Genomic DNA, 26093 nt, shown 5'->3' with positions numbered 1-26093 from the left:
CTGGTTAAAACTTGTTGTAGATTTGGTTAGAGGGTTTTTTAGGAAAATTCATGCACTGAGAATATCCTGCCCCCACCCCCACCTCCGCTTCGGTCATTTCTAATGGTCCCTTCCTTATTTAATAGAAAATAATGTTCTATTGCCAGAACTGCCGGAAGTTCCGGCAGGGATATAATCACACATGAGGGATGCTTTCAGAATTTAAAGAACTTTTCGGCATTTCTTCGCTTTATCTAAGGAGAAGAAAACAACTACCAGTGAGAACAGATTAAACAAACAAACAAAAAACAACTGAAAATGTAGTTATGATAAATGGACGCTCCAATGATGGTCACTAGAAGAGATGTTGTGCTTTTTTCTTGGCGCACCCAAGAAAGTATTTCTGATGTAGCGGGCGTGACAGCTGGCGTGACATAAATGGATGTTCAAGGCCACACTTGGGTCAACTGACAGAAAATCTGTCATCTTGACCCTTTAGAAATATACCTTCTCAACTTTGGCTTCACTGAAATAATAACAAACGGGAGCTATAAGAAGGAATCCGGTTTACAATGCCCTTTGACAACCTACCAAAAGATGCAATTATGCCTCACCCTTTCCAAGAACACTGAAAACAGAAGAAATTTAGTGTATGTTTTCGATTATCAACGCGGGCCTTTTAAAAACCACTATCAAGAGGGTGTCACCGGGTGATTGGCAAATAAATACAATTTGTAACTAACCATTTCCATCGTGTTCTTGTAGTAGTCAGGCTAGTAAAACCGTTCTTTGATTTTCCTAAGAGTATTACCGCGGCCGGCGTGTCCAGAAAGGAGGGGATGACCGAAACACTAGGGATTTGGGCATCCCGGGGTACAGGGGGATGCCCAAAACGCTAGGGAAATGGGGATGCCCAAAACGCTTGACGTCCTGTAAGAAGTCGTGGGGTCTGGGGCCCGTTTCTCGAAAGTCCCGACAATTAACGGGCCCGGTAAGCTGTCTCGGTTTCCATTAAAGATCGAGGTTTCAATAGTTTTGCATCTAACAAGATAAAACTATCAGTTAACGAAACAAAATGCAGTAGTTTGCTAGCCAGGACCCGCGCTCTTATTCTTTTTATTTCGATTTGAATATTTGATTTCGGGCCCGAAAAGTTAACGGGACTTTCGAGAAACGGGCCCCTGGGGGCCTGGGGCTTAGAACTGAGTTTGAGTAGGCTTACATGAAGTGTAACCACAGTGTGTAACCTCGTTTTATTCAACGTTTTGAAATGGAAAGAAAGAGAGGACGAAAGGTAACCTTAAAAAGTGGTTAAATACCCCTAACCTTTTTGTCTTTACAATACGAGTGATACGGAAATCACTTTCTAGTTTATTTATCATCTCTACCGTATTAATTTGGAGTGGGATCCAAATTTTGTGTGCCTTTATAAGATCAATCCCTAAACTCACTATTTTTCTAAATTGTAGGAGAGTTTAGAAGAGTTATCAGAGGATGAGGACTATGTACCATATGTTCCTCTGAAAGAGAGAAGAAGGCTAGAACTGGAAAAGCGAGAAAATTACTTAAAAAGAAAAACAGAGCAACAACCAACCGTGGAAACTGTACAAAATGGTTCTCGAACAATTGGAGAGGAAGTTGTGAGTGATGACATTGAGAATAATAAATATTTACTTGCTTTTAATTTTGGTGGATATGGCAGTTTGGTGATGAGTGTTACTTACAGTGTAATGATTCTCGCAAAGCGCCGAGAGCCGTAAGGCCCAGGGAGCGAGGTTATAATTTTGTTGTGCACACGGAGCGCAGATCACAGTTCACACATGGATCATAGTGACCTGCAATCTTGTGTGGCCCATATTTCTATATATTTCGTGGCTGTCCACAATGTACTGACATCACCAAGCAAGAAACATGGTCGGCATTGTTTTGACTGTTTTTGCAGCTGTTTTGGCAATCAAGAAATGCTTTTGTCGATTAATTTCCACGGGGAAAGTATTTTACAGGGGTCTTATTATTGTACCGCGGTGTCTGAAGTCTCTAAAGGTAAAAAGTGAAACGTAAATCTTTTTCAAACTCCCGAGGTTCAGGAAATGGAATGCACATACAGTTCAACAAACTAAAATTAAGGAATTACGAAGAAAAATTGGGGTTATTAAAGAACAAAATCTGCACAGAGTTGTTTTGCGTTGACGTTCTGAAATGAACATCGTTGAAACTTGATCTTTTTCCTTGCCTGGCACGTGATGGAAAGCCTGCTCCACAAAGAAGAATCGTCACTAATATTTTTGGCAAAGAAGTTGATTTGCATTGTTGAAAAGTCTGTTCCACAAACAGCGTGTTTATCATCAGAAGTCAATAAATATACAGCAGAGCTTTCATTTGGGTCATATCGCAACACTTTATTGCCAAGGGCTCAAACGTCAACAGAAATTTGCACAAAGTTGTTTACAAGAAGGAGAATAAAGCACCGAGATAGACGACGTTCCTTCTCGATTAGCTTAAATTTTTATCAGACTATTCTGGAATCGAGTCTACAAATGAGATTCATGTTCGACGTAAAGAAATTATTATTAATGATGCGCTAACATTTATTCCCGGAGAAACACAGGACAACCCGTTGACAATTGCTATCGATTTGCCCGAATTCTGTCGAATTCCTAAAGCAGGTCACATTACTGATTGCAACAAAGCAGCAAGTACAGGTGTAGCCAACGCACCAGCAATAATATAAGTCACAAAAGAGTTTTAATTCAAATGGAACAACTCGAACTCTTAACCTTATTTACATGATGTTGCCAGTGGTTTCTAGGATAAAGTAACAAACATAATACATTAAGAGCGGAACGACTAATTACAACAATGGAAATAACGTAGGAAATACAGGTAACATAGGAAATACAAGATAAACGAAGACAGAGGACATTACCTGACAATTTGGGAATACGGCGAACGAAGTAAGATAAAGAACGTAACGTAGTTGTAACAGCTAGCGAACTCGAGCAAGATACTTTACGATTTGCATAACCCGCGCGAAAGTCGAATTACTTATACGTAAACACGCGGACTGGGACTAGGCGGGGGATTGGTTACTACACCGGCCCCGAATTAGCTACTAGGTAATTCCAGCAACAAAATAACCAATTCCTAGACTACGAAGAACATACAGAAATGTGACGAAAATTAACTTAATTTAGATTACACAGTTCGCAATGTAGCAGACTTAGCAATAGAACTTGTCAGAGTTCATTAGTTCTGGACCCCTTCAAGGAGGCACAGCTTCCTGATGTCACGTCTGTAGACAGATGTGGCCGTTTTCACTCTAACGCTACGTACATGACCATGGCTGTCTGGAAATACCTCTTCAATCAAGCCCATTGGCCAGCGACCTCTAGGCGTCTTCTCGTCAACAACAAGAACCAAGTCACCGACAGCGAAGTTTCGACGAGGGACGCTCCATTTCTGCCTTGTTTGGAGTGCAGGTAAATAATCTTTCATCCATCTCTTCCAAAATGAATCTGCCAGGCATTGTGCTTGGCGCTAGCGCTTGCTATACTTGTCGTGACCTTTAAAGACATCCGGCGGGAGGCAAGAATTGGATCTCAGGAGCAGTAGTTTGCTCGGCGTCAGCGGCTCAGGATCATCTGGGTGGTCACTAAGGGGAGTCAAAGGCCTGTCGTTGAGAATCCTTTCCATCTCACAAAGAAGGGTTGACAATGTTTCGTCGTTCACCAGCTGTTCCTTTAACAGGGCACCCAAAATCTTCCGTACGGAGTGAATCATTCGTTCCCAAATTCCACCTTGATGGCTGGCCTCAGGGGGGTTAAAAGACCACTGAACGTCGTTCGACCTTAGACTGTTGTAGATTTTGGCTTGGTCCAGTCGCTCCAGTGCTTCTCTCAGCTCTCGCTCGGCGCCCGTGAAATTGGTGCCGTTGTCGCTGTGTATTTCCTTGGGCTTCCCTCTGCGACTAACAAAACGCTGATATGCACAGATAAAGGAGTCTGCTTCCAATGTGTGTGCGACCTCAATGTGCACTGCCCTCATGGTAAGGCATGTAAACAAACATCCGTAACGTTTCACTTGACTGCGTCCTTGCTTGACAAAGAGGGGACCGAAATAGTCCACACCCACATGGGTAAATGGTGGATCTGTCGGAGCGACTCGTGCTGACGGGAGTGGGGCCATAATCTGTTCACCAGGACGAGCATTTTGCTTACGACAGTTCATGCAACTCGCCAAAGCCCTGCGCACTGCTGAGAGGCCACGTACAATCCAGAATCTCTCTCGGATGAAGGCCAGAACTTGAGAAGGACCACAGTGCCCTTGTTGGCGATGACAATTCTGGATGATCAAATTTGTCACGTGATGTTTACTGGGAAGAATAACCGGGTGCTTCGTTTGGAATGAAACAGGAGCATTCTTGAGGCGACCTCCTACTCTTAATATTCCCTCAGCAACAAAAGGGTTCAAGTTGCGTATTGGACTAGATCGTGGAACGCACTTCTTCTGGTTCTCTGACGCTTCTTGGCCTACTGCAGCTAGCTCCGCTGGAAACGAATTATGCTGAACAGCTTTAATGATCACACTCTCTGCAGCAACAACTTCCCTGACAGTCAAGGGCCCCTTGGGAATGCTGTCTGGATCCTTGTTAAGGAGGCCAACCAAATACTTCTTGAAACGTACCAACCAGGCTATGGCCTTTCGAAGACTGTCCCAGGATGAATAGCGGGACAACAGCGGTTCCAACTTTTTACTGCTGACGATCACGTTTGTTCGACCAGGGCATTTTCTGCATTCACTGTCATCTTGAGGCAATTCCGGCAACTGGGACGGTTGGTCAGGCCAATGTTTCTCGTCCTTCCACAAAAACTTTGGGCCATGAAGCCACAGCTCCAACATGTGAAGTTCAGAACCTTTCGCCCCTCTGGACGCGATGTCGGCAGGGTTAGCACAGGTGTCAACGTGTCGCCACTGACGTGGTGTGGATTCATCGTGTATCATCGTGACTCTGTTTGCAACAAACGTGTGAAATCTTCTTGATTCGTTGCGAATGTACTGCAAGACTACGGTAGAGTCCGTCCAGTAGATCGTGTCGTGTATGGGATACTCTAATTCGTTCCGAATCAGGCAGTTCAACTTCACAGCGACCACTGCAGCTGCTAACTCAAGACGTGGTATGGACACTACCTTCAGGGGAGTGACGCGAGACTTGCCAAGAACAAAAGAACAGTGCGGAGCACCCTTGTCGTCGACGATTCGGAGGTACGATACCGCTCCATAACCAATTTCAGAAGCATCTGAGAAATGATGTAACTGAACGTTGACGACTGCACCGAATCCTGGTGGCTTGAAACACCTGGGAACTGATATTGTTCTCAAACATGCAAGTTCCTTCAGCCATTCTTGCCATACAGTGGAATCTGCTTGGGAAATCTCTTCGTCCCAGCCATACTTCTGCTTACATAGGCTCTGCAACAGACTCTTGGCTGGCAGAATGATGGGCGCGACGAACCCGAGAGGGTCATACATGGAGCTTACAACAGACAAGATTCCTCTGCGTGTGAGGGCCTTTCCTTCATCCATGATGCGAAAGTTGAAGTCGTCTGTTTCCATGGCCCACTGCACTCCCAATGTGCATTCTACAGGGAGATCTTCCAAATCCAAGTTTACTACTGAGGGCGCTCTCTCTGTTACTGGAACGGTGGCGATTACGTTCCTGTCATTACTAATCCATTTGGTAAGCCGAAACCCTCCTCTTGACAGCAATTCTCGTAACTGGCCAGACAAACGTGCCGCCTTGTCAGTCGTAGGGACAGACTTCAGACAGTCGTCTACATAGAAGTTCCGGTCAACAGTGGTAATGGTTTCCACATCAAAGTCGCCCTGATTATCCGAGGCTGTTTTCTTTAGACAAAAACTTGCGCAACTTGGAGACGACGTGGCTCCGAACAAGTGCACTAACATCTGGTAATCAACTGGCTCTTTGGAGAGATCATCATTGGGCCACCACAGGAACCGTAACGCATTACAGTCATCGGGAGCTACCCGCACCTGATGGAACATGCCTTCCGCATCCGCAACCATGGCAACGGGTTCTTGGCGAAAACGTATGATAACGTCCAAAAGTCCATTCGTTAGGTCTGGACCTTGAAGAAGCTGATCATTCAGGGAGGTGCCTTTAAACTTGGCCGCGCAGTCAAACACGACTCTCGCTTTCCCTGGTTTCTGAGGATGGAAAACTGGATGGTGGGGTAAGTACCAGACTGGTGAATCCTTCACATTTTCCTGTTCGCTACAGGGAACTCGTCTTGCGTAGCCGCTGGATACATAACTGTTAATAGTGTCTCTGTACTTCTCGAAGAGGTGAGGGTCGCGCTGGAATCTTTTCTTTAAGTAGCGCAATCTTCCGAACGCAAATTCACGATTGTTCGGGAGGTTTACTGACTTGTGCCTCCATGGCAACTCCAACTGATAGTGGCCATTCACGAGCTTCACGGAAGTTTCCATTTGCGACAGTGCTCTTTGATCTTCAACTGACATTGCAGCCTTTTGAGGAGATCATAGGCTCGTTAAAGTCACTCCTAAACATGCTCTCCATTTGACGATGAAGCGTTTCGTCGTCATGGCGAACAAAGTTCACACTGAAACAATCTCTATCACACGAATTCAGTGGTCCCATCAGGGTCCAACCGAGTGGGGTACACACAGCATAAGGTTGACCACGCCTACCACGCCTCTGATCGCATACCCAATGAGCTTCAGGAACATCGCTACCAATAAGCACAGACACTTTATCAGATTGCGCTCTCGGAAAGTCTATTCCTTTCAGATGAGGCCACTTAGCAGTATCTTCCTTAGGAGGTGGACTACCTTGAGGTAAACACAACGTATCCACTGTCCAAACTCTATCTAACGCGACTTCTTCTTTCATTTGTAATCCTCGAACAGACAAAGACAACTCGAATCCCTTTCGAGTGTCAGATGCACCATTAACGGTCGCTAGTGAGAATTCCTTAGGACGGCCAACTACTTGAAGTTTCTCCATTAGACTCACATCACATAACGTAACTTCCGAACCAGGATCCAGTAGCGCGTTTGCCACAATTGTGTTGCGCTGACCCATTCCTTTCACGACAACCGGAACGATTCTTAAACAAACATTCTTCTTGCCAGAGTCTGTAGCACCACACCGACCAGCATCCCCGGCCCCGCTGATGGTGCCCGTTCCAGTCTCCCCGGTTCCACTGATGGTACTCGCTCCAGTCTCTTCCGAGGTGACTGCAGCATGGTTAGGAGGGGTGCTATTATTGTTGCTCTTCTTCTTAACGTGCAACATAGTGTGGTGTTTCCATCCACATCCATTCACTTGACACATCATTTTACTTCTGCAATCTGTGGCCATGTGACCGCTTCCAAAACAGTTGTCGCATAGTCTTGCTTGTCGAACGAAGCTTTTTCTTTCTTCTGGGCTCTTTGCTTTCATGAGCTCGCATTTCCACAGTCTATGTTGACCAGAACACAAAGGACAAGTTACGATAGGAGGTGTGTTGACTTGAGGAAGGTCTTCGGACTGCGTCGCGAAGGTGTTTCCCTTCAAGGACGGTGACTTTATTTTGGGCGATGGCTTAGAGCTCCGTTCTTTGTCTGGTGTCGATCCAACTATTCGTCCGTACATAGTGTTTGCCAGCAAAGCTTTCTCTTCAACAAAACCAGCTAAATCCATGAAGGTAGGTTCCGTTCCAGCTAAGGTTAATGAACCGGCTCTGTCCGCCCATTTAGACTGCAGATGAACAGGGAGACGCTTCACCACCTTAACGAGATTGTCTGAGCTGTTAACATCTGCCTCGTAGCCCATTTGTACGAGAGTCAGCGCACAATTCTGCATTTCAACGGACAGGTCTAATAAACCAGTGGAGTCAGTATTCTTGATCTGCGGACCTTCCACAATCTTTGTGATGTGCGCGTGCGCAATGATGTGTTTCTGTCCAAATCTATGGTACAAGATTTCTTGGGCTTTCCTGTAGCCTTGCTCTGGATCGGACATTATGGCACAGTTTTTAATGGCTTCCCTAGCCTTCCCAGTACAGTGTTGAATAAGGTAAGTTAGCCTCGTCTCGGGGTCCGGTACCCTCTTAGCGATGTTGACCTCAAAGTTATTTATGAACAACCAGTAGTTAAGCGGGTTACCATCAAACGTCAAAAGCTCTCTTTTCGGCATTTCAAATCCATGTCGAATTGTGTACGCCATAAGTTGCAAAGCTTCTTGTTGCTGTGTTAATATTTCTTGCAACTGTTGGGAACCAGTGGGATCTCCAGCGCCGATAGTGTTCTGCGGGGGTCCTAGGTCCCAAGGTTGAGCACCTGGATTCAGCACTGATTTAGAATAATTTCTCCCAACTTGCTTGAAGTCGCCACTCTTAAAGTTCGGTCCAACCTGAAGGTCTTTCACAGGAGGTAAGGAATCGCGTGTTTCGTCTTTGTAAACCGGTTTCAACTCTGCCTCGGTACCGCGTTTTGAATATTCTGAAGTTTCATAAAGCTCATCAACAGCCTTAGCTTTCTCTATTTCCCCTTCTGCGGTCAATAAAGCAATCCGGCGTTTCAATTCATCTTCTTGAATTTTCATCTCGGCTATTTGACGTTCCATTTGACGTTCCATCTCCTGGCGCTTTAACAGATTCTTCAACTCAACTTCACGACGAAGAAGCTCGGCTTTAGCCTTTTTTGATCGATCACTTGCACGTGAGCTGGACTTGGAGCTCTTCGAATTTCTGCTACTTGAGGTGACAACTGAACGTGTGACAATCTGTGATTCGGCAGTATCACCATAATCTTGGCGAGGAACCACTGAAGTGTTATCCACGGTACGTTGAACAGATCGCGACCATTCTTCAAAACGCTCTTCGAATTCTTTTTTCCTGTCATTATGCTGTGACAAGCATTAAGCGCATCTAATTTGACTTCGGGGTCGATGGCGAATTGATAATATTCATCGTAGGCTTGAAAACATCTCGCAAACGCGATATCAACATCTTTCTTCTTCTTACGAGCCACATTATAATTATCTGCGTTTTGCATTAATAACTCGACGTCTTTGTACAATCTGTTTAAATAACCAAGGTGACCAGCTCGACTTCTCTTCAGGGACAGCATTCTTTCACGCCTTACGGCGTCCCCTCGTCCGTTCGACGAATTTTCCATTGACATAATTCCACTAACGTCAGAAACTGTAGCCAACGTACCAGCAATAATATAAGTCGCAAAAGAGTTTTAATTCAAATGGAACAACTCGAACTCTTAACCTTATTTACATGATGTTGCCAGTGGTTTCTAGGATAAAGTAACAAACATAATACATTAAGAGCGGAACGACTAATTACAACAATGGAAATAACGTAGGAAATACAGGTAACATAGGAAATACAAGATAAACGAAGACAGAGGACATTACCTGACGATTTGGGAATACGGCGAACGAAGTAAGATAAAGAACGTAACGTAGTTGTAACAGCTAGCGAACTCGAGCAAGATACTTTACGATTTGCATAACCCGCGCGAAAGTCGAATTACTTATACGTAAACACGCGGACTGGGACTAGGCGGGGGATTGGTTACTACAACAGGTGTAGAGAACAACGTGCATTATTGTGTTACTCCACAACTCAGTTTCTTATTGTTTCGCTTTGTTGCATTTCGTTATGACATGAAATTAATTTATTGCGGCGTTCTTTTTCTTAGAAGGTTTTAGTGCAAAGCAGCAAAAAACATCGAAGAAAAAGAAATCATTACAGCGTTATAGAGCATTAAGCGACAACTGTATGGAAAATAAATAATGTTCGTATCCAAAAATGACTGGTCAAAATGACCGGCAAGATGAGAGTTTGACCAGTCAAGTCTGCAATCAGGCTGGACATTGTCCGTTGACCGCCTCTTATTTTCAGCCCTGAGCAATATGAATAATTATGCGCCAATAGGTAAAAAATCATATGGTAAAGAGAAAAAAACAAACAAACAAACAAAAACAAAACGGCCAAAACAAAGGAAAAGAACAAATTTTCTCGGCCAGCAGCTGAACTCCTGACCTACAATATGTAACGTCATCTTCTAGGCAACAACTGCTAAATTATTATCTTTACATTTTTCCCCAATGAAATTTTTCTGGTAGATGCTGTTTAAAGCTGGTGAAGCCATGTTTATCAAAAAATCTATAGTATATTTTAGGCAAAGAAGCAAGGTTTTGACGGTAAAAGCTGTACTTTAACTTATTTCACCACATTTGAAGGACACATGGCTGACATTCTGTGATACATTTAAGTGTCTCGCAAAACGGTCACAAAGTCTCTTGCTGACAGTGTTGTACAGTTTGCAGTTCCCTGCATTTGCATGAGGAGAATCGGTCGCAATTCACCAACAGTAAAATTTTTTTTCACAGAAAATGAATAACCATGTCCGCTTTTCGTGAATAAAACATTATAGTGCACCCAGTGGGAGACTTGTTGCTAAGAAACCTCAATGCCACTTGAAATCATGTACAATCAATGATGGACTACCAACTGGAAATCAAGATTTATATATTTAAATATATATATAACGCGGACTTGTGTTTCTATATGTACCTTGCTCTGCGATTCACGTGCAATGTGAATTTTGGCTAAATTATTAACTCACTTTGCGAGAAACAAAGATTTGTTCAGCGGCAGCATGGTCCAGTGGTCTTGGGAGCTTGCTTGTTGCGCAGGAGGTAGTCATGATGTAGGTTCAAACCTTGGCATGGCTATTTTCATTTTCTTTGTACATTTTTTTTCTGTTTCGTTTTGTTTTTCATTGTACTTTTCTCTTTGGCTTGTTTCCCTTTATTCTCACTGCAGGCCCTAAACAGCCTTGCGAGATTTTTGTGATAATGTATTTCTAGTAATAGACCATTTTACAGTTGTGGGCTTTGTACCCTAGCCTTCGAGTGAAAATGAGCTTGACCTTGTTTTGATACAAAACTCCTTTGCTTTGTTATGGAAATTTTCCTTGGAAAATACTAGTTAGCATAAGAACAACTTGATTTACGTGATAAAGCAGGAAGGTTTGTTATTGTATCAAAACAAGGTCAACTCAAGCCTTGCTTTCAACTATAACTGTAAAATGGCTTATTTATTATATTTGGTGATGTTATTAGAATCAAGAAAAGGAAGAGGAAGCTGCAGTTGGTTTAAAATCCAATGTTAGTTTGTTGGATCAACACACTGAGCTAAAAAAGATTGCTGAAGGTCAGTGTAAGAAGTGTATATTGAGATGTGGGTTGTGTAATGAAGCTACACGTAACTGCAGGCAGCTAATTCATAAAACTCATGAGATACTATAATGTTATTATAATTATGTTGGAGGGGAGTGGGGAGAGATGCAAACTGTTTTGTTCTCTGAAGAACCTTTTTGACGACGGTATCTCAACTATTCTATGGCCAGTTGTAGGTTAAGACAAAATCCATCAGGAAATTGAGTAATTTTAATTTTCAGTGGACAAAAAACCTTGTACCAGAATAATATAAACAATATCGCATTCTTTTTTACTTTGTTGAAGGGCTATAGATATAATTATTTATTAATTATTTATCCAGTTCCAATTCCAGCTCTAGTCAGACCTGCAAATTTAATCCTTTGTCTTCTATCACTTTTGTTCTAAATTTCATTTTCAAAACTTATTACAACAAAGTTATAAGCTTGATCTTTCTTATTTTTTTTAAGCCGAAAAAGAGACAGACTATGAAAAACAACTTAAAGAAGAGGAAAAGATCTTGGACAGCATAGCTGAGAAAAAAGGTTTGCATTAAGATGTTATTCAAACAGTGACACAGGCAGCAGGAAAAATCCATGTACTCCCATAAGGAGTTGACCAGTTCAAATTCTCTACTTCTAAACTAGGTTCATGTATCAAAAATCCTGCATACTGCTTGAAGACAAGGCTAAAAGGGTGCAAATAAACTGATATGAAAGTGATAAGATTAAATCTTATCTAACAAACTACACCCATAATCATTCATGTGCTGATCACACAATACAGCTGTACAGCTGTATGTATTAAACATCTAACAAGCCATTACACAGGTAGGCTGCATCTTATGGGCTGTTAAATTATGATAATTTTCTGTTAATTCTCACATGGCTTAAGGTGGAATGACCTTCCCAATCCCTGATTTGAACCACACTCCTCAGTAGAATTGATTTGGTACAGTGTGTACTGTATTTCAAAGTACATTCTTGTTTTTTTTCTAGAAGCATAAAAGAAAAAGTACGTGTATGGTCCCATTTATTTGTTACAGGTCAAATTTGATTTCAGGTTAATTTTGATTTAATTTAGGTTGATTCTCAATTGTCTTTGTCTCCTAGCCCTAATTCATGAATAATAAAGTTTAGGAGGCAAAGGAAATTGAAAATCAACCTAGGTTAAAAAAATTTAACCTGAAGTCAAATTTGACCTATAACATATTATACATGTTTAGTGATATATAAATTTCACTATTATTTTTTTCCATGGTAGTCTTGATGGCTGTTGGTGAAATCGCAAAAGGAATTGTGTACACTGACTCTATAAAGACAGGGTATGTACATGTAAATTGTACTTGATGTACCTTGTTTCTCCTTCCCACTAATATGACAAAGAAGGAAATGTTTTGTTTGATAATATCATTGTGTGTTTATTACAATGTAGCTCACTTGCTTGGTAAACATTTAACTCCTAGCCCATAAACAGACCAAAAAATTAGACAAATATTCTGTTTTGGTAAATTCTTTGTCATTACCAAGACGTTCCGAAAAGTGTGATCGAAATACTTGCCTGTTCCCTCAGAAGAGGAGACAGATGTACACAGGCTTTAAAAGTTTAACCGAAAAAGGGAAAGGTATTCTCACACTGTTTGCTTATTAGTTACAGCTACATCTATCTATTTTTACTTGTAATTTAGATGGCGTCCTCCAAGATATTTTCAGTCTTACCCTGCAGAGAAATTTAACAAGTTAAGGAAGAAATGGCATATCATAGTTGAGGGAGAGGACATACCACCACCAATCAAGACTTTCAAGGTCAGTATAAATGTTGAAAAACTTTTTTTACATTTGTTAAATTCTTTTGGTAAGTTCCTGGAATACTTCATTTATAATTATCATTAGTTTGACTGTGCAACCTATCTTTTCCATTTAATGTCACAGGAGATGAAGTTTCCTCGAGCTGTTTTAAGCACACTGAAAAATAAAGGAATAACCCATCCAACACCAATACAGGTCCAAGGAATTCCCGCTGTGTAAGTTACAATAATTGTAACTTACTTATTATTTGTCATTTTTTACGAGAAGAATCTCAAAATGTGATTGCTGGTGACTGTCTCAGGTGTCTGGTTAAGCATATGACTATAAGATAGGAATCAGGATGATGTACCATGATAATAGTAGTAAATAAATATAATCTCAACTGTGCTATCAGTATTTAAATGTCACTGCCAAAATTGGACTGAAAAATATTTAGGCTTGTAAGGGGACCATGCAGCAGTGGTTCTAAAGTAAAAAGTATGAGCCACTTTAAATTTTGAGGAGTACAAGGAGGTTATTTGGATGAAATGACTGAAAGTTACTCTTCCGAACACCACGCCAACCTTTTGTTTCAGTAATCTTCACAATTACCAAGACTAGGTAACCAGTCATGCGATATACAATGTAGCCTGCAAGTGCCTCAGGAATCTGAATTTCAGCATTGTATTTTAAAAAAAGCTTGAAGCAAGAGGCTGATTGGAGGAGATTCAGTTTAATCAGTATTGTCATCATCAATCATAATTCATGTCATGAAGAGGTCAATATTAAAAAATTTCCATTTGAATCAGTCAAATTACATTTTGAACATTATCAAGTTGTTCATGCTTTACTTAAGGATGCTGGACAGATGTTTTATTCACATTGACTTTCACTTTAGGAAATGCAATGCAGTTTGAGTTAGTCTTGACTGTTGACATTGCACTTAGTTGATTTTTACTTGTCCTAATGGATCCATATTTTATAGCAGTTGGTGTTACATGAACCTTAATTTTTTTTCACAAATAAATAATTATGGTATTTTATCTGCCAGTAATGTTAGCTAATATGTTAATTCAATTTTCAGGCTTAGCGGAAGAGATATGATTGGTATTGCCTTCACGGGATCAGGAAAAACATTGGTTTTCACACTGCCCATAATTATGTTTAGCTTAGAACAGGTAAGACCGAACAGAGAAAGAGCAAGAGCTGCTGTGGTGTAAAATTAAGTTACAGGTCAAATTTGATTTCAGGTTAGAATTTTATGCCCCAGGTTGATTCTCAATTTCCTTTGTCTTCGAGGGCTAGCGATAAAGGAAATAAAGGAGCAACCGAGGTTAAATCAAGGTTAGCCTGAAATCAAAGTTGTCGTGTATTTATATATATATTCCTCTGTGTGTGTGGTATAGTATGCTATTCTATACTTCTTAAGTTACGAAAGTTTCTCTCACGGTTGTCAAAGCATTATATTTAAAACTCCTTTGTGATGTCAGCTGTACAGACACAGTTCTTTGGTTGTGGCCATCCTGGATCTAAGCCATCCATATGCCAGGTAGATAAGAATAAATACTTCCCAGCAGCACAGGTGGCAGGAATTACAGCAAGTAGTTTATTAATACCTTAGACCTTCTGAACAAGCTTCCTCTTCTTCATTTTCACTGCTAACACGATATTGTTTAAACATAATACATGTACCTCCTCCTTCAACTTAACTGATGCATGTGAAATCCACCCAGGCATATTAAATTTACTATTGTCACAGCTAGCTCTAATATTGTCTCTGTCATGAGGAGTATGTTGAACCTTCTAGAGAGTAGATTAGAACCCATGCATGAACCTGAATGCCAGTACAGCACCAGTAATAAATTATTATTTTCGAAAGTGTAAGGAAATTACATGTATTTAAAGTTATGATTTTTAGGATCATATATGTATTTGTTAATGAAACTATAGGAACATAAGTAACACAAGATTGTAAAATATTTTATAGGAAAAAGCTCTACCTTTTCAGAAACAAGAAGGACCATATGGGCTTATTGTTGTTCCATCTGTAAGTAATATATTTTTCTTCTTGACTAGCACCTTCTAACTAGACAATCCTTTTCTGTAAAGTTAGTTGTTCAAGCTTAGCTCATTTAACTCATTTTGCCCCCTATAGCTAGACTCAAGTCTTTCCAGGAGTATTTATTTATCGTTCATGTCATACATGTATTGCTCAAATATAGCTTCTGCAAATACCTCCAGCGTTACAGTGAAAGAAATTTAAGAGAAATCTGTGTTGCCTACATTCATTCGTAATTCTTTCAAATTAATCTAAGAAGTGATTCCAGATACTGAGAAGGGGAAGGGTTCATTGATCATTTGCTTGTTGGCTGTGACAAGTCATATACATATTAGAAGACCTCCTGGTCTGAACTTTTGAGGCCTAAGCCCTTCATGCAATATAAATATAGCTGTTGAGCATAATTGTCAGCAGCTTTCAGATACATGACCTGTAACCTTTATTATTTTTAAATCTTTTGTCAGAGAGAACTAGCACGACAAACCTTTGAAGTTATTTCAGAATTTACCAGGGCTCTCCAACTGGATGGTTGGTTTTTTTATTTATTTAAATTTGATGTAGTATAAGTTTATCCTTGGTCCAAAAATGTTATTTTCCTTTTTTTCAAACTAATTATCATGTGTACATATGTTGCCATTAATTTTTTATTTTAATTAGTTTTTGTTTTTCCTTTGTTTGAATTTCATTAGCATACATTACCATACCCTTAAACAATGGAAACATAAAATTTAACTGACTGAGATAAAATATTAACTACAACATATGCATTATCCTACCAAAAAGCAAAGGAAAGGGGAACTTGAGTCAAGGCTAAAAATTAATTCTTTATGATATTAATGTTTAAATAATATTACTGTTGTGAACACCCTCTGAAAGATATAAGACATTTTAATGTCATCATAGTAAGTGAACAGCTGGGAGAACTTTTCTCTAGGTACTTCAGTTTTCCCCTTCTCAAAAACCAACATTTCCAAATTCCAATTTAATTTGTTAAGCCTCTCCAGTTATAAATCAGAGAAATTTTGGGGGCCACAGGTTTATCAGTTATCAAGACTGTCAAGTTTCACCCACTGTAAATAATGTATGTTTGTTTTCTTTCATAATTTTTGCTGCTGTTCATTGCTGTGGTTGTTGCTGTTGTTTTTCAACTGTAGGAAAGTGCTAGTGGTTTACTTTTCTTACAACACTATGAAAGGTACAGACAGACAGACCAGCAGTTGTTTGCTCATGACTGACGGTATCCTGTTGTGTTTAACACTGTTACTTGCACCATGCATTAAGTTCATCTGCGGTCATTTTTCAGGTTTCCCTGCTCTAAGATCAGTGCTCTGTATTGGAGGAACATCAGTCAAGGACCAAATGGAGACAATCAAAAGGTTAGTTGATAAAATATACCTGTAATAGCAGCTGCATCGCCATGATGTGCAACCTGAGCTCTCCTAATTGATACAGTCCACCGTACAATGTATATATCCAACTCATCAAATAATTTTCCCCAGCCAAAGCACTCATGACTAAGGATCAAATTAAAGCACTTGGAAGTGAATACCAATATTAGTATTTTTTGTTGTCACTTGCACAAGGTTCAGCTATATAAGTAATAATGAGATTATTATGGGAGAGCTTGTATCTACCAATACTAAATACCTAGCTGAGGCAGATAGCACAAACTGAAGTTTTGCTAATTCTTGCTATCATGCGAAAACTGAATTCAATGATATTATTGTTTCATTGTTCACATGCATTAAAAAATAGCTAATTTTGACCAAAACACATAAGAAACAAACACTAAACAATACATCAACTTGCTACATTGTAACAACTTTTTAAAGTGTGCAACCGTTTGTCATCTTTTGATCAACTTCACAGATTTTGCTTACAAAACTTTCAAGTTTTGCTTTAAGATGCAACAGCTTTCTTGTTTCATAAAGTAGTTTTTGAACAGTCTTTAACCCAAAAAACGTGTTTTGAAGTTAGTCAAGCCATTTTCTAGTCACTTTCTGTATAAAGAGCTAAAACTTAACTCAAAGCCTTTTACAGGTTGTACACTTCTCAGCCTTCTGATCTAGATGCAAAATATTAGCTTGTGAGTTTCGAAGTTTGGACATGCACAGAATACAAACTTTCAGCTTTTCTTTTAACTTTTTCTCCGTCCCTTTTCTTTTGCTTTTCTTGCCTCATTCTTTTTCTTTTGCTGGGCATTTATTAGGCTGCATTTCGGTGGGAAAAGTTTTTGGGAAAGCTTTTAGGATCTTACAATTAGATGAAAGGAAATTTAGGTGGGTACAAAATTTGTATTTTCGTGGAAATTTTTACGGCAACGTTACACCATTGCCTCATTATCTGCCTTTTTCTCCAGCTTCCTTGACTGAATTGTGCTCATTCTGGTATGATGTAAAATATCTCTTCACCCTGGTCAAGTTACCAGACAAAGTTGTCCCTGACCGTTAAAACTGATAACATCACAATAAGTTGTAGAAGGGACATGGATCTGCACGGGCAGTTCAGGGGTGAATGGGTTAAAACTGGTGAAAGTTGCTGCTCTAACTGTTGGCAGGGTTGCACGAAAACAGTTCTCAGCAAAATGACATCTGTTTTGCAAGAACAAAATCTATTGTGTGCCAAACTATTGCCAGTGTTGCATGTATAAAAACTACTGTTTGTAAGAGTGATGAACAAAAATGGTGCCAGCTGGAATAATTGTTGAGCCTATAGCCAAACAGATCTAAGATGTGGACAGAAGTGTATGACAATTTTATCATTTTCTAGTTTTATGAACTTGTTTGTGGAAGTATATAAGCTCTTCATTTCATTGTTCCTCATGAGTCTGAACAAAATGTGCCAGTATCCTTTTTGTGTTGCCGTAATGACATTTCTACTTATAAACTAGTACTAATATGTTCATTTGGCCTGTCTGCGTCAATTACAGACAAAAGAACAGAAGCAATGAAAACAGCTGAAAAGAAAAAACCCAGAAAACCAACAGACTAACAAGTTAACAGAACAGTACACTCATCTAGTGACATCAGGGTTGTCGTTAAGATTTCGAGTTGCTGGGTAAATACAACAAGTAGGCGGGGAATCAAACACCTAGGGGTTTCTTTTGGTTCTAATTTTCCTTTATTTTTCATTAAAATAGGTGGGGGCCACACTCATAGTAGCCGGGGGAAATCACCGGCCCCCGGCTCTTAATGACAGCCCTGGACATGATATTGCATTTCTGCGTTGTTGTCGTGTGACTTTATGATGATCTCCAGTCTTGACTTTACGATGTTTTGTTCACCCACACTGCACTGTAGTACTAATGTCATCCTACCAACCTCAACATCATGTGTAATGATAGCAATGGTAATAATCTGTTATGTCTTACTTTAACAGAGGTGTTCATATGATGGTGGCCACACCAGGCCGTTTAATGGACCTATTAGACAAAAAAATGGTTAATCTAGATATATGCAGGTAAACTGTACTTAGTTCAAGAAGTGTATTTTTAATCGTTTTTTGTGGTCGTTGTTTTACTTTTGGACCTACATGTTGGTAAGAAAGCTATTTTCCTCAACGTTTTACTCTACAAATTGTTGTTGTCATTATCGTCAAGAATAGTTTTGTCATGTCTCATAAAATGATGTGTAAATATAATATTATCTTGCTTTAGATACCTAGTTTTAGACGAAGCTGATCGCATGATTGACATGGGCTTTGAGGAAGATGTCCGAACAATTTTTTCTTACTTTAAGGTAAAATTTAATTTGAAATAGACTTTAAAGGCACATTTATTCTTAGTGTAATAAAAATTTGCTATTTCAGTCATTAAAATGATGTGCTGTTTTGCAGTAAGCCTGTCTTGGTCCTTTTTTTTCTTTTGCCATTAGATTGTAAAAATAATTTAAAATATTTTTGTTTATATGTAGTCCCAGCGTCAAACACTCCTCTTCAGTGCAACAATGCCCAAAAAGATACAGAATTTTGCCAAAAGTGCTCTGGTAAAGCCAGGTGAGTGGTTTTACTCTGTGGACATTGTCTTTCAGATTTCATAGAGTTTCTGTGTGTGATAGAGTACATTTCATACATAACAACTTGAGAAAACATCAACTACTGCAATATGACATGTATATTTTAAGCTTAAGTCGTGTCCTTGTTTTAAATTTCATTGTTTTTGTTTTCAGTCTCATTAGCTTTTCCCAGGCGTTCTGATAGTGGAGTGTGGATGAAAATAACGCAAGCAAGAAAAAAAGTGGGGGGATTGAGGAGTGCACTCTCCACAATTCCCCCCTGAATTTTATTTTTGCTTTCTTTATTTTTCATCTGCACTTCTGGCCTGCGTGGCAGGCGCAAAAATGGGAGGGGAGGTGGAGGGAGAAAAGCGCGAAAGTGGCTCTCCCAATCCCACTCTCTTTTTCCCTTCCTCCCTATCCCCTACCCCTTTCAATGCCTGCTACGCAGGCTACTGCGCTTCTCTATCTGAATGCCTGCAACAGGCTACAGTCTTATTATCATGCATTACCACACCTTAAAGGAAAGAAAAGGACAATAAAATGTGTTAGCCAAAAGTTTAATCAGAAGTTTGATGATTCACTACCACTGGACTCCCCTTGCAGACATTCAGTTTACTGGACTGTCCCTCTTGTGTCAGTGTTACATGGTGTACACTGCCCTTGCACACATAACACTCATAATGTTATAAAACTGACAGCAGTTGCTTAATTCTTGAAGTCCCATTAGTGACCAACATAAATATTCTGTTAACAACAATCAATAATCAAAAAAATATTGTTATTAGAATCATTCAAATGATCGCCAAAGAGAAAGTGCTTAGATCTTTTGACAAATTCTCTAATTCTTTAAGTTAATGTTAAGAAATCAATTTGGAGAATTTTTATTTGTATATTGGGCTTTTAAACGTAAAGTCTTGTTATTTATTGTTGTGATTTTGTAGTGACTGTTAATGTGGGAAGAGCAGGAGCAGCAAGTCTTGATGTTATTCAGGTACATGGACCTTTGACATGATGTATTAATATCTCAAATCTCCTGGAGGGTGTTATCTGCCAGCCTCAGCCATAACATCCTCCTCGATTGACTGCATTATTCTTTCAGATCATATGAAAGCCAAATCTAATAATTTCTTAGCTTGACACTCATAAGTTGCCTGTGATTAACTTGGACAAATACAAATTTTGTATCATGTGCAGTGTGTCTAAACTTCCTTTTTTTTCCTTGACGTCAGAGAACTAGCTATTACAGTGTAGTACTTCAGCTAAATATTTTTAGCTTGTGTGGTGCAAGACTCTTTTTGTATGAGGTGTAAGGCATGAATAGTACTTACTGTAAAAAATATCAGCAATTCAATGTTTGGAAAATATTATCCAATGGTTTGAAATCCTTTATCGTGTATACTTAAAGTATTCAATAGTTACACTGAACATTAACTTTATTAGGAAGTCGAATACGTGAAACAGGAAGCCAAAGTTGTGTATCTATTGGAATGTTTACAGAAAACATCTCCTCCGGTAAGTATACTCAGTGTGTTTTGATTTTTGTTGTGCTTAGAAAGGCAAATAGTTGGTTCAATTATTTTGGAATACCGGTAGGCTATGGTGAGTACTAAGATCAACATGGTTGGACAGGAGTTATAAGTGCACATAAGAGAGCAAGCTCTTGGTGACTTAGTATTAACAGTTCTTATTGATTTTTCCGAATTGTCTTTCAGTCTGCACTGTTTCGATCGTTTTACCACAGGTCACCTAGGCTTGTACTTGTCATACACACACTTAGCCTCAGTCCGGTCAACTTATCTGCAATGGATGAGATCGCGGATTAGATTCGGATATCGGATACTACTGAGTTTCCAAAAACGTTTGCTAACTTTAACTTTGATTTTCTGCAAGAATTGTTCTGATCGTTTTAAAAGATATATAAAACAGGAGAAGAATTGTTTAATGAAATATCCAGACACACAGGGGAGGATTATAAAACTCGGCCAGCTGCCCCTTGTTTTTGTCAACCAACTTCAATATTCTATGTTTGGATTTCAAATGAAACAATCTGTTCCGTGTTTGATATTTAACTTAAAGATACCGTAAAATTCTGAAAATAAGCCCCGGGGCTTATATTTTTCAAAGGCCCTTTTTGAGGGGCTTATTTTTGGAGGAGCTTATATTCGGAGGGGTTTATCTACGGAGGGGCATTTGCGTTTCAAAATCGATTGGGCTAGCCTTACAGTTGGAAGGAAATTTACCGTTTTTGCTTTGTTTTACTTTGCATTTGAGGGCAATTTCCAAGTACAAGCCCCCCGGCGGGGGGGCTTATATTTGGAGGGCGATTTAACGGAGGGTTTTTGCGTCACGAGTTTGGGGGGCTTATATTTGGAGGGGCTTATTTTCGGAATTTTACGGTATGTTTTCATACAGGTGCTTATTTTTGCTGAGAAAAAAGCAGATGTAGATGACATTCATGAATACCTGCTGTTGAAAGGAGTAGAAGCTGTGGCTATACATGGTGATAAAGGTATCAGCAGCGTTTTTACGAGAAGTGTGAATATTCCCTAGATGGGCATTAACAAAAAGACCTGGTAAATGCTTTTAGCTGTGCGCATATCGAGATGCACTTTGGACGTTTGGAGAGCATTCTGCAAGCTTAGCTATACCTCAAGCAGCGCTTAGGCCTCGTGCTGCACACGTATCGCTTTTGATCGTTTTCGCCCGAGTCTTCAAGTATCTGTTTTTTTTTGGAAATGGACATTTTTTTCAAAAGGAATTGACATTGATGAATAATTCTAACATAATTGCTCTCTTCATCTGAAATCAATGTTTGGTCGGCAAAGCTGTATCACCTTGAGCTTTTTTACGTAATCTAGTCATGAATGGTATGACTCAGAATCAACCAGTGTTTTGCTCGTGGAGTAGTTTAAGGCTGTGATTTTCTAAGCCTGAGGGAAAAAATGCCATATGGGTTATGTCTGAAATAAGTAACAGACTTAAACATTTAACCAGAAAGAAAAGATCAACTTAAGACACATAACAAGTCTTTATAAAATTCTAGACGGCAGTGACACATTCTTATTCCGCGCGACATCAGATACTGTGACGTCTTTGTTTTAAAATTTTTTTATGTCCACACGATTAGGGAAAACCGTCGTTTCAAAACATTTCCACTCGGAAGAGCGTTTTGAAAAATGTGCGTTTTCAGAGACCGTTTTCCTCAGATACCTGTAAGAGACCAATTTGCAAAATAAGATAGTTTATGGCCTCGCTCTCCATGAGTTCTCCGTAGCTCAAGTGGATAGAGCGCCCGCCTGGTGTTTGGGAGGTCATAGGTTCGAATCCTGTCGGAGACTCAGATTTTTTCTTTGTCCAACGCTTGCTGATCATTTCATTTTCACGTAAGATGGAATATTTCGCAAGATTTTTCACAAGATACGATTACAGTGTACTTATGAAAGGGCCTTCCGCTGCCCCTCGTGCTCTCCCGCCAAACTTGCCTAGGGCATCTACAACTCGATTTACGCACGTAAGAACCAAATTTTTTTTTATTTCATGTACGATTATCTCTAGTCAATCATTGCCGGGTACCCTGGGTCCATAACTGGGTAAGTAAGTAACGCTACTGCTGCTGCGTAGTTCTACGGCACAGCAGTGGTTTAAAATCACTTTGAAGTGGGATTTTTGGAGGCTGGCTATCTTTACTTGCGACTCATGAGTTACTCACTTGATCGAGATCATTGAGTCATCTGTAGAACACGCAGATGAGGTTACATGTTGTTCTACATTTTCATTACAGGGAGTCCTGCTACTGGGGATAACAATATCTGCAAAACGTAACAAAAAAGGGGGAATAAAAAATCTAATGATTATAATTATATACATGATGCTATAGCTATTAATGTGAATACAGTAAACGTCTGATAGTTACTGAAGTAAGTGCTTTCTGAAAAAAAATAGGGGTTTTACTATATCCAGAACATTGCTAGGCAACGAGTTCCATTCTTTAATTACTAATTAATCAGTGCTGCACATCACATTCATATTAAAGTACGGAAAAACGGGCAAAAAAAAACGGCTTGCAACTTGTTTTGCAACATTGCTGCAAAACGAGTTGAATAACGATGTTGCGCGTTTTACCACCCACGTTTAAACCTGTTAACAAGCTGATTTGTTGCAGGACAAGTTTGATGTGGGTGGTAAAACGTGCAACATCGCTATTCAAATTGTTTTGCAGCAATGTTAAGAAACAAGTTGCACTTCTTTTGTTGCCCGTTTTTCCGGACCTTTAGCTATAACCACTTTGAGATTGCTCAGTGCCTATAAGAGTGTTGTAAAACATTTTTGAGGCTTTTTTTGTAGATCAGGAAGAAAGAGAGTATGCAATGAGAAGCTTCAGAGAAGGGAAGAAAGATGTCATGGTAGCAACTGATGTAGCATCTAAAGGCCTTGATTTTCCGGACATTCAACATGTTATTAACTTCGACATGCCTGAAGATATTGAAAACTATGGTACAGAACGAGTTATTTTTTAAGTTGTTCCTGGCCATTGTTTATTTTCACTTTCTTTTTACCCATAAAATACTTTTGTGTCAATTTGAGTGCTGCGCATTCATGTTGTTGTTGTTGTTATTTTCATGTTTAGTTCATAGGATTGGTCGCACTGGTCGCTGTGGAAAGACTGGAGTTGCCACGACATTTATCAACAAATCTTGTGGTGCGTATTGATGCCAGGAGTTTACTGTCTTGGTTAGAAAATATAGTATCCTCTCACATTTTGCTGTCTGCTTGACGAGTACTTACTTACATGCAACTGGCCACAATTAAAAGCCGAACTAAAGTAAAAGTGTTTCTACCTATTGCAGACCTCAGATCATAGTCCAGCTATAGCTTAAGATTTAAGAGAGTTTTGTGTGTTTGTAACATTGTGGCTTCGGCAATTGCTTTCAAGTTTTATTATTTTTTTAGGAGATCAAAATGAGGCATTTACCTCGCCGTAGTTAATAGAAAATTTTGATTGAAATCTATTCTTTATTTCCAGATGAGTCAGTCCTATTAGATCTCAAGCATTTGCTGTTGGAAGCTAAACAGAAGATACCTCCAGTTCTTTCAGTGCTGCAGGCAGAAAATGAGGGGGACCTTGGCCATGGGGGTGCGTATAAGTTTACTATTGTATTCCTGTTCTAAGACAGTTCTTGCTAGGTTATCCAGACGGGGAAAACGGTGGCTTGGTCATTTTCATTGTCACAAAGGATAGTTGTTGGCTTCACACTAAGGTAGTTTCAAGTAAGCACTTGATTCAAGTGCACTTGAAAATCTTAAGTCGCTCTGTAAAAAACCTGGCTTCATACTCGTCGACAACGTACATTACTTGAGGTACAAGCTGTCAATCCCATTTTACGGTACAATACCACCACTGAACCTTCAACCATGAGGCCTTTGCGCTGGAAAGGAGTTTTTTATAGTTTCATATTTATTTTTTCGTTACTGTAAACTCAAAGGTTTTGGACCCTGAAAGACATGTTTACGGACTTCGTTTTTTTACGAGTACCTAGCAGCGGCACAGAAAAAAACAAGTGACGTCTTCTTGATCAGCAACATGCTCTTCGGCAAAGGAATCGCCCGCTGGGCTTGGGCTTGGCATCTTCCGCAATGCTCTTTCATGGATCCGCTGTTGAATTTTTATCTGTCCGTTCATTAGAATCTTTGAACTGCTGCACGTGCACATTGCTTCCATTTCATATTGGTCATGTGTGTTTTCAAGTGTGGTGTAGACCATGCTTAGCGGGGAACTTCGGCTTCTTTGAACTACGATCGCTTCAAGTTTGATTCATCTTAACAGTGGTCTTTTGTTCTATTATTTCAGTGGAGCGAGGTTGTGCATATTGTGGTGGTCTTGGTCATAGAATTACCGAGTGTCCTAAGTTAGAGGCGATGCAAACCAAACAGGCTGGTAATATTGGACGAAGGGATTACTTAGCACCCGGCGCAGCAGATTGGTAAACACAACACAGGGACAGCATCAAATCAGTACCACTCTGCTAGACCACGTCCCAAGCAGCCTTCCATACCAGTGTCAATTATGTGATAATACATAATGAGTAAAGCTAGCGACTTGTCAAAACTTGTTCTATATCGGTAATAACTTTGAAATTTACGGCAGATTGCGCCGTCACTGCATCATTTCCATTGTACCTTGACAATTAATTTAAAACTAACCACCAGGCTTACAATGAATTACTAAGTGAAAACTAGCTTTTTAATATAAAAAATACTCAGTTTAATTTATGTTTGAGTTGAGATCTAAAAAAAGATGTAACATGTGTCCTGACGCAGTCAACAACGCTATAAAGCAAACGGACGCAACATTGCTGGCCAATATAAACTCCCAACATTGTTTGGAGTTGTTGCGTGCGTTTGCTCGTAGCAAAAAGTTTGGCTCGTTTTAAACTCCCAACAAGACGTAACAACATGCAACAGGGTGTGCTCACGGACGCAACATGTAACATCCAACAATGATTGGAGTTGTTGGCCAACAATAGGGACCTTAAGCAAAGACGTTTTTGAGCGACGCACGTCATCCGGAAGTGAGGCCTTCTCCCTTTTTCTATGCCTTGACGCTTACAAACTTGTATTGCTGAGTTTCTTTTCTCTTTTAAAGACGATTTACCCGAGAGTTTCAACCAAACCGCTCCCCAATGATGCAAAAAGTCCACTTCCGGTTGACGTCCGTCGCTCAAAAACGTTGTTGCTTAAGCTCCTTAATAATGCGTCCGTTTGTATAAACTGAACTCTCTTGGACAAAAGCTCTCAACCAATTAGCGTGGTAGAAATGGCTTAGTCATTGTAAAAAGTGTAAAACCTACTTGTAAAGTTGTATCAAGCTTATAATCATTAAAGAAATTTTCAACTGTTTCTACCCTATTTTTATTTGGTCGACTTCAACCAGTTTTCAAATGACCAGTACTAAATAATGTGTATGGCGGGGCGGTGGGGCAAGGTACGTTAATTCATCTTCTTTGCTTTTC

General features: G+C 39.8%; 1 protein-coding gene across 1 annotated transcript; it reads left to right on the top strand.

Annotated features, from left to right (window-relative positions):
• The first annotated feature begins 1248 nt into the window (after window positions 1-1248).
• On the top strand, window positions 1249-25904 carry LOC140933044 (probable ATP-dependent RNA helicase DDX41). Its single transcript, XM_073382558.1, has 21 exons — window positions 1249-1273; window positions 1449-1619; window positions 11147-11237; window positions 11713-11787; window positions 12506-12566; window positions 12930-13047; window positions 13174-13265; window positions 14114-14207; window positions 15017-15076; window positions 15553-15616; window positions 16392-16464; window positions 18467-18547; window positions 18744-18825; window positions 19000-19081; window positions 20025-20074; window positions 20524-20595; window positions 21496-21592; window positions 23428-23577; window positions 23711-23782; window positions 24107-24217; window positions 24932-25904. Exons 1-21 carry the CDS (start codon window positions 1250-1252, stop codon window positions 25066-25068), a joined length of 1857 nt encoding a protein of 618 aa, XP_073238659.1. The 5' UTR covers window position 1249; the 3' UTR covers window positions 25069-25904.
• Window positions 25905-26093: the final 189 nt, after the last annotated feature.

The sequence above is a fragment of the Porites lutea genome, chromosome 4 (genome assembly GCF_958299795.1).
Source record: "Porites lutea chromosome 4, jaPorLute2.1, whole genome shotgun sequence".
Lineage (NCBI taxonomy): Eukaryota > Metazoa > Cnidaria > Anthozoa > Scleractinia > Poritidae > Porites > Porites lutea.
The sequence above is the reverse complement of the archived record's forward strand: the minus strand, read 5'-3'. Positions and strand labels throughout refer to the sequence as shown.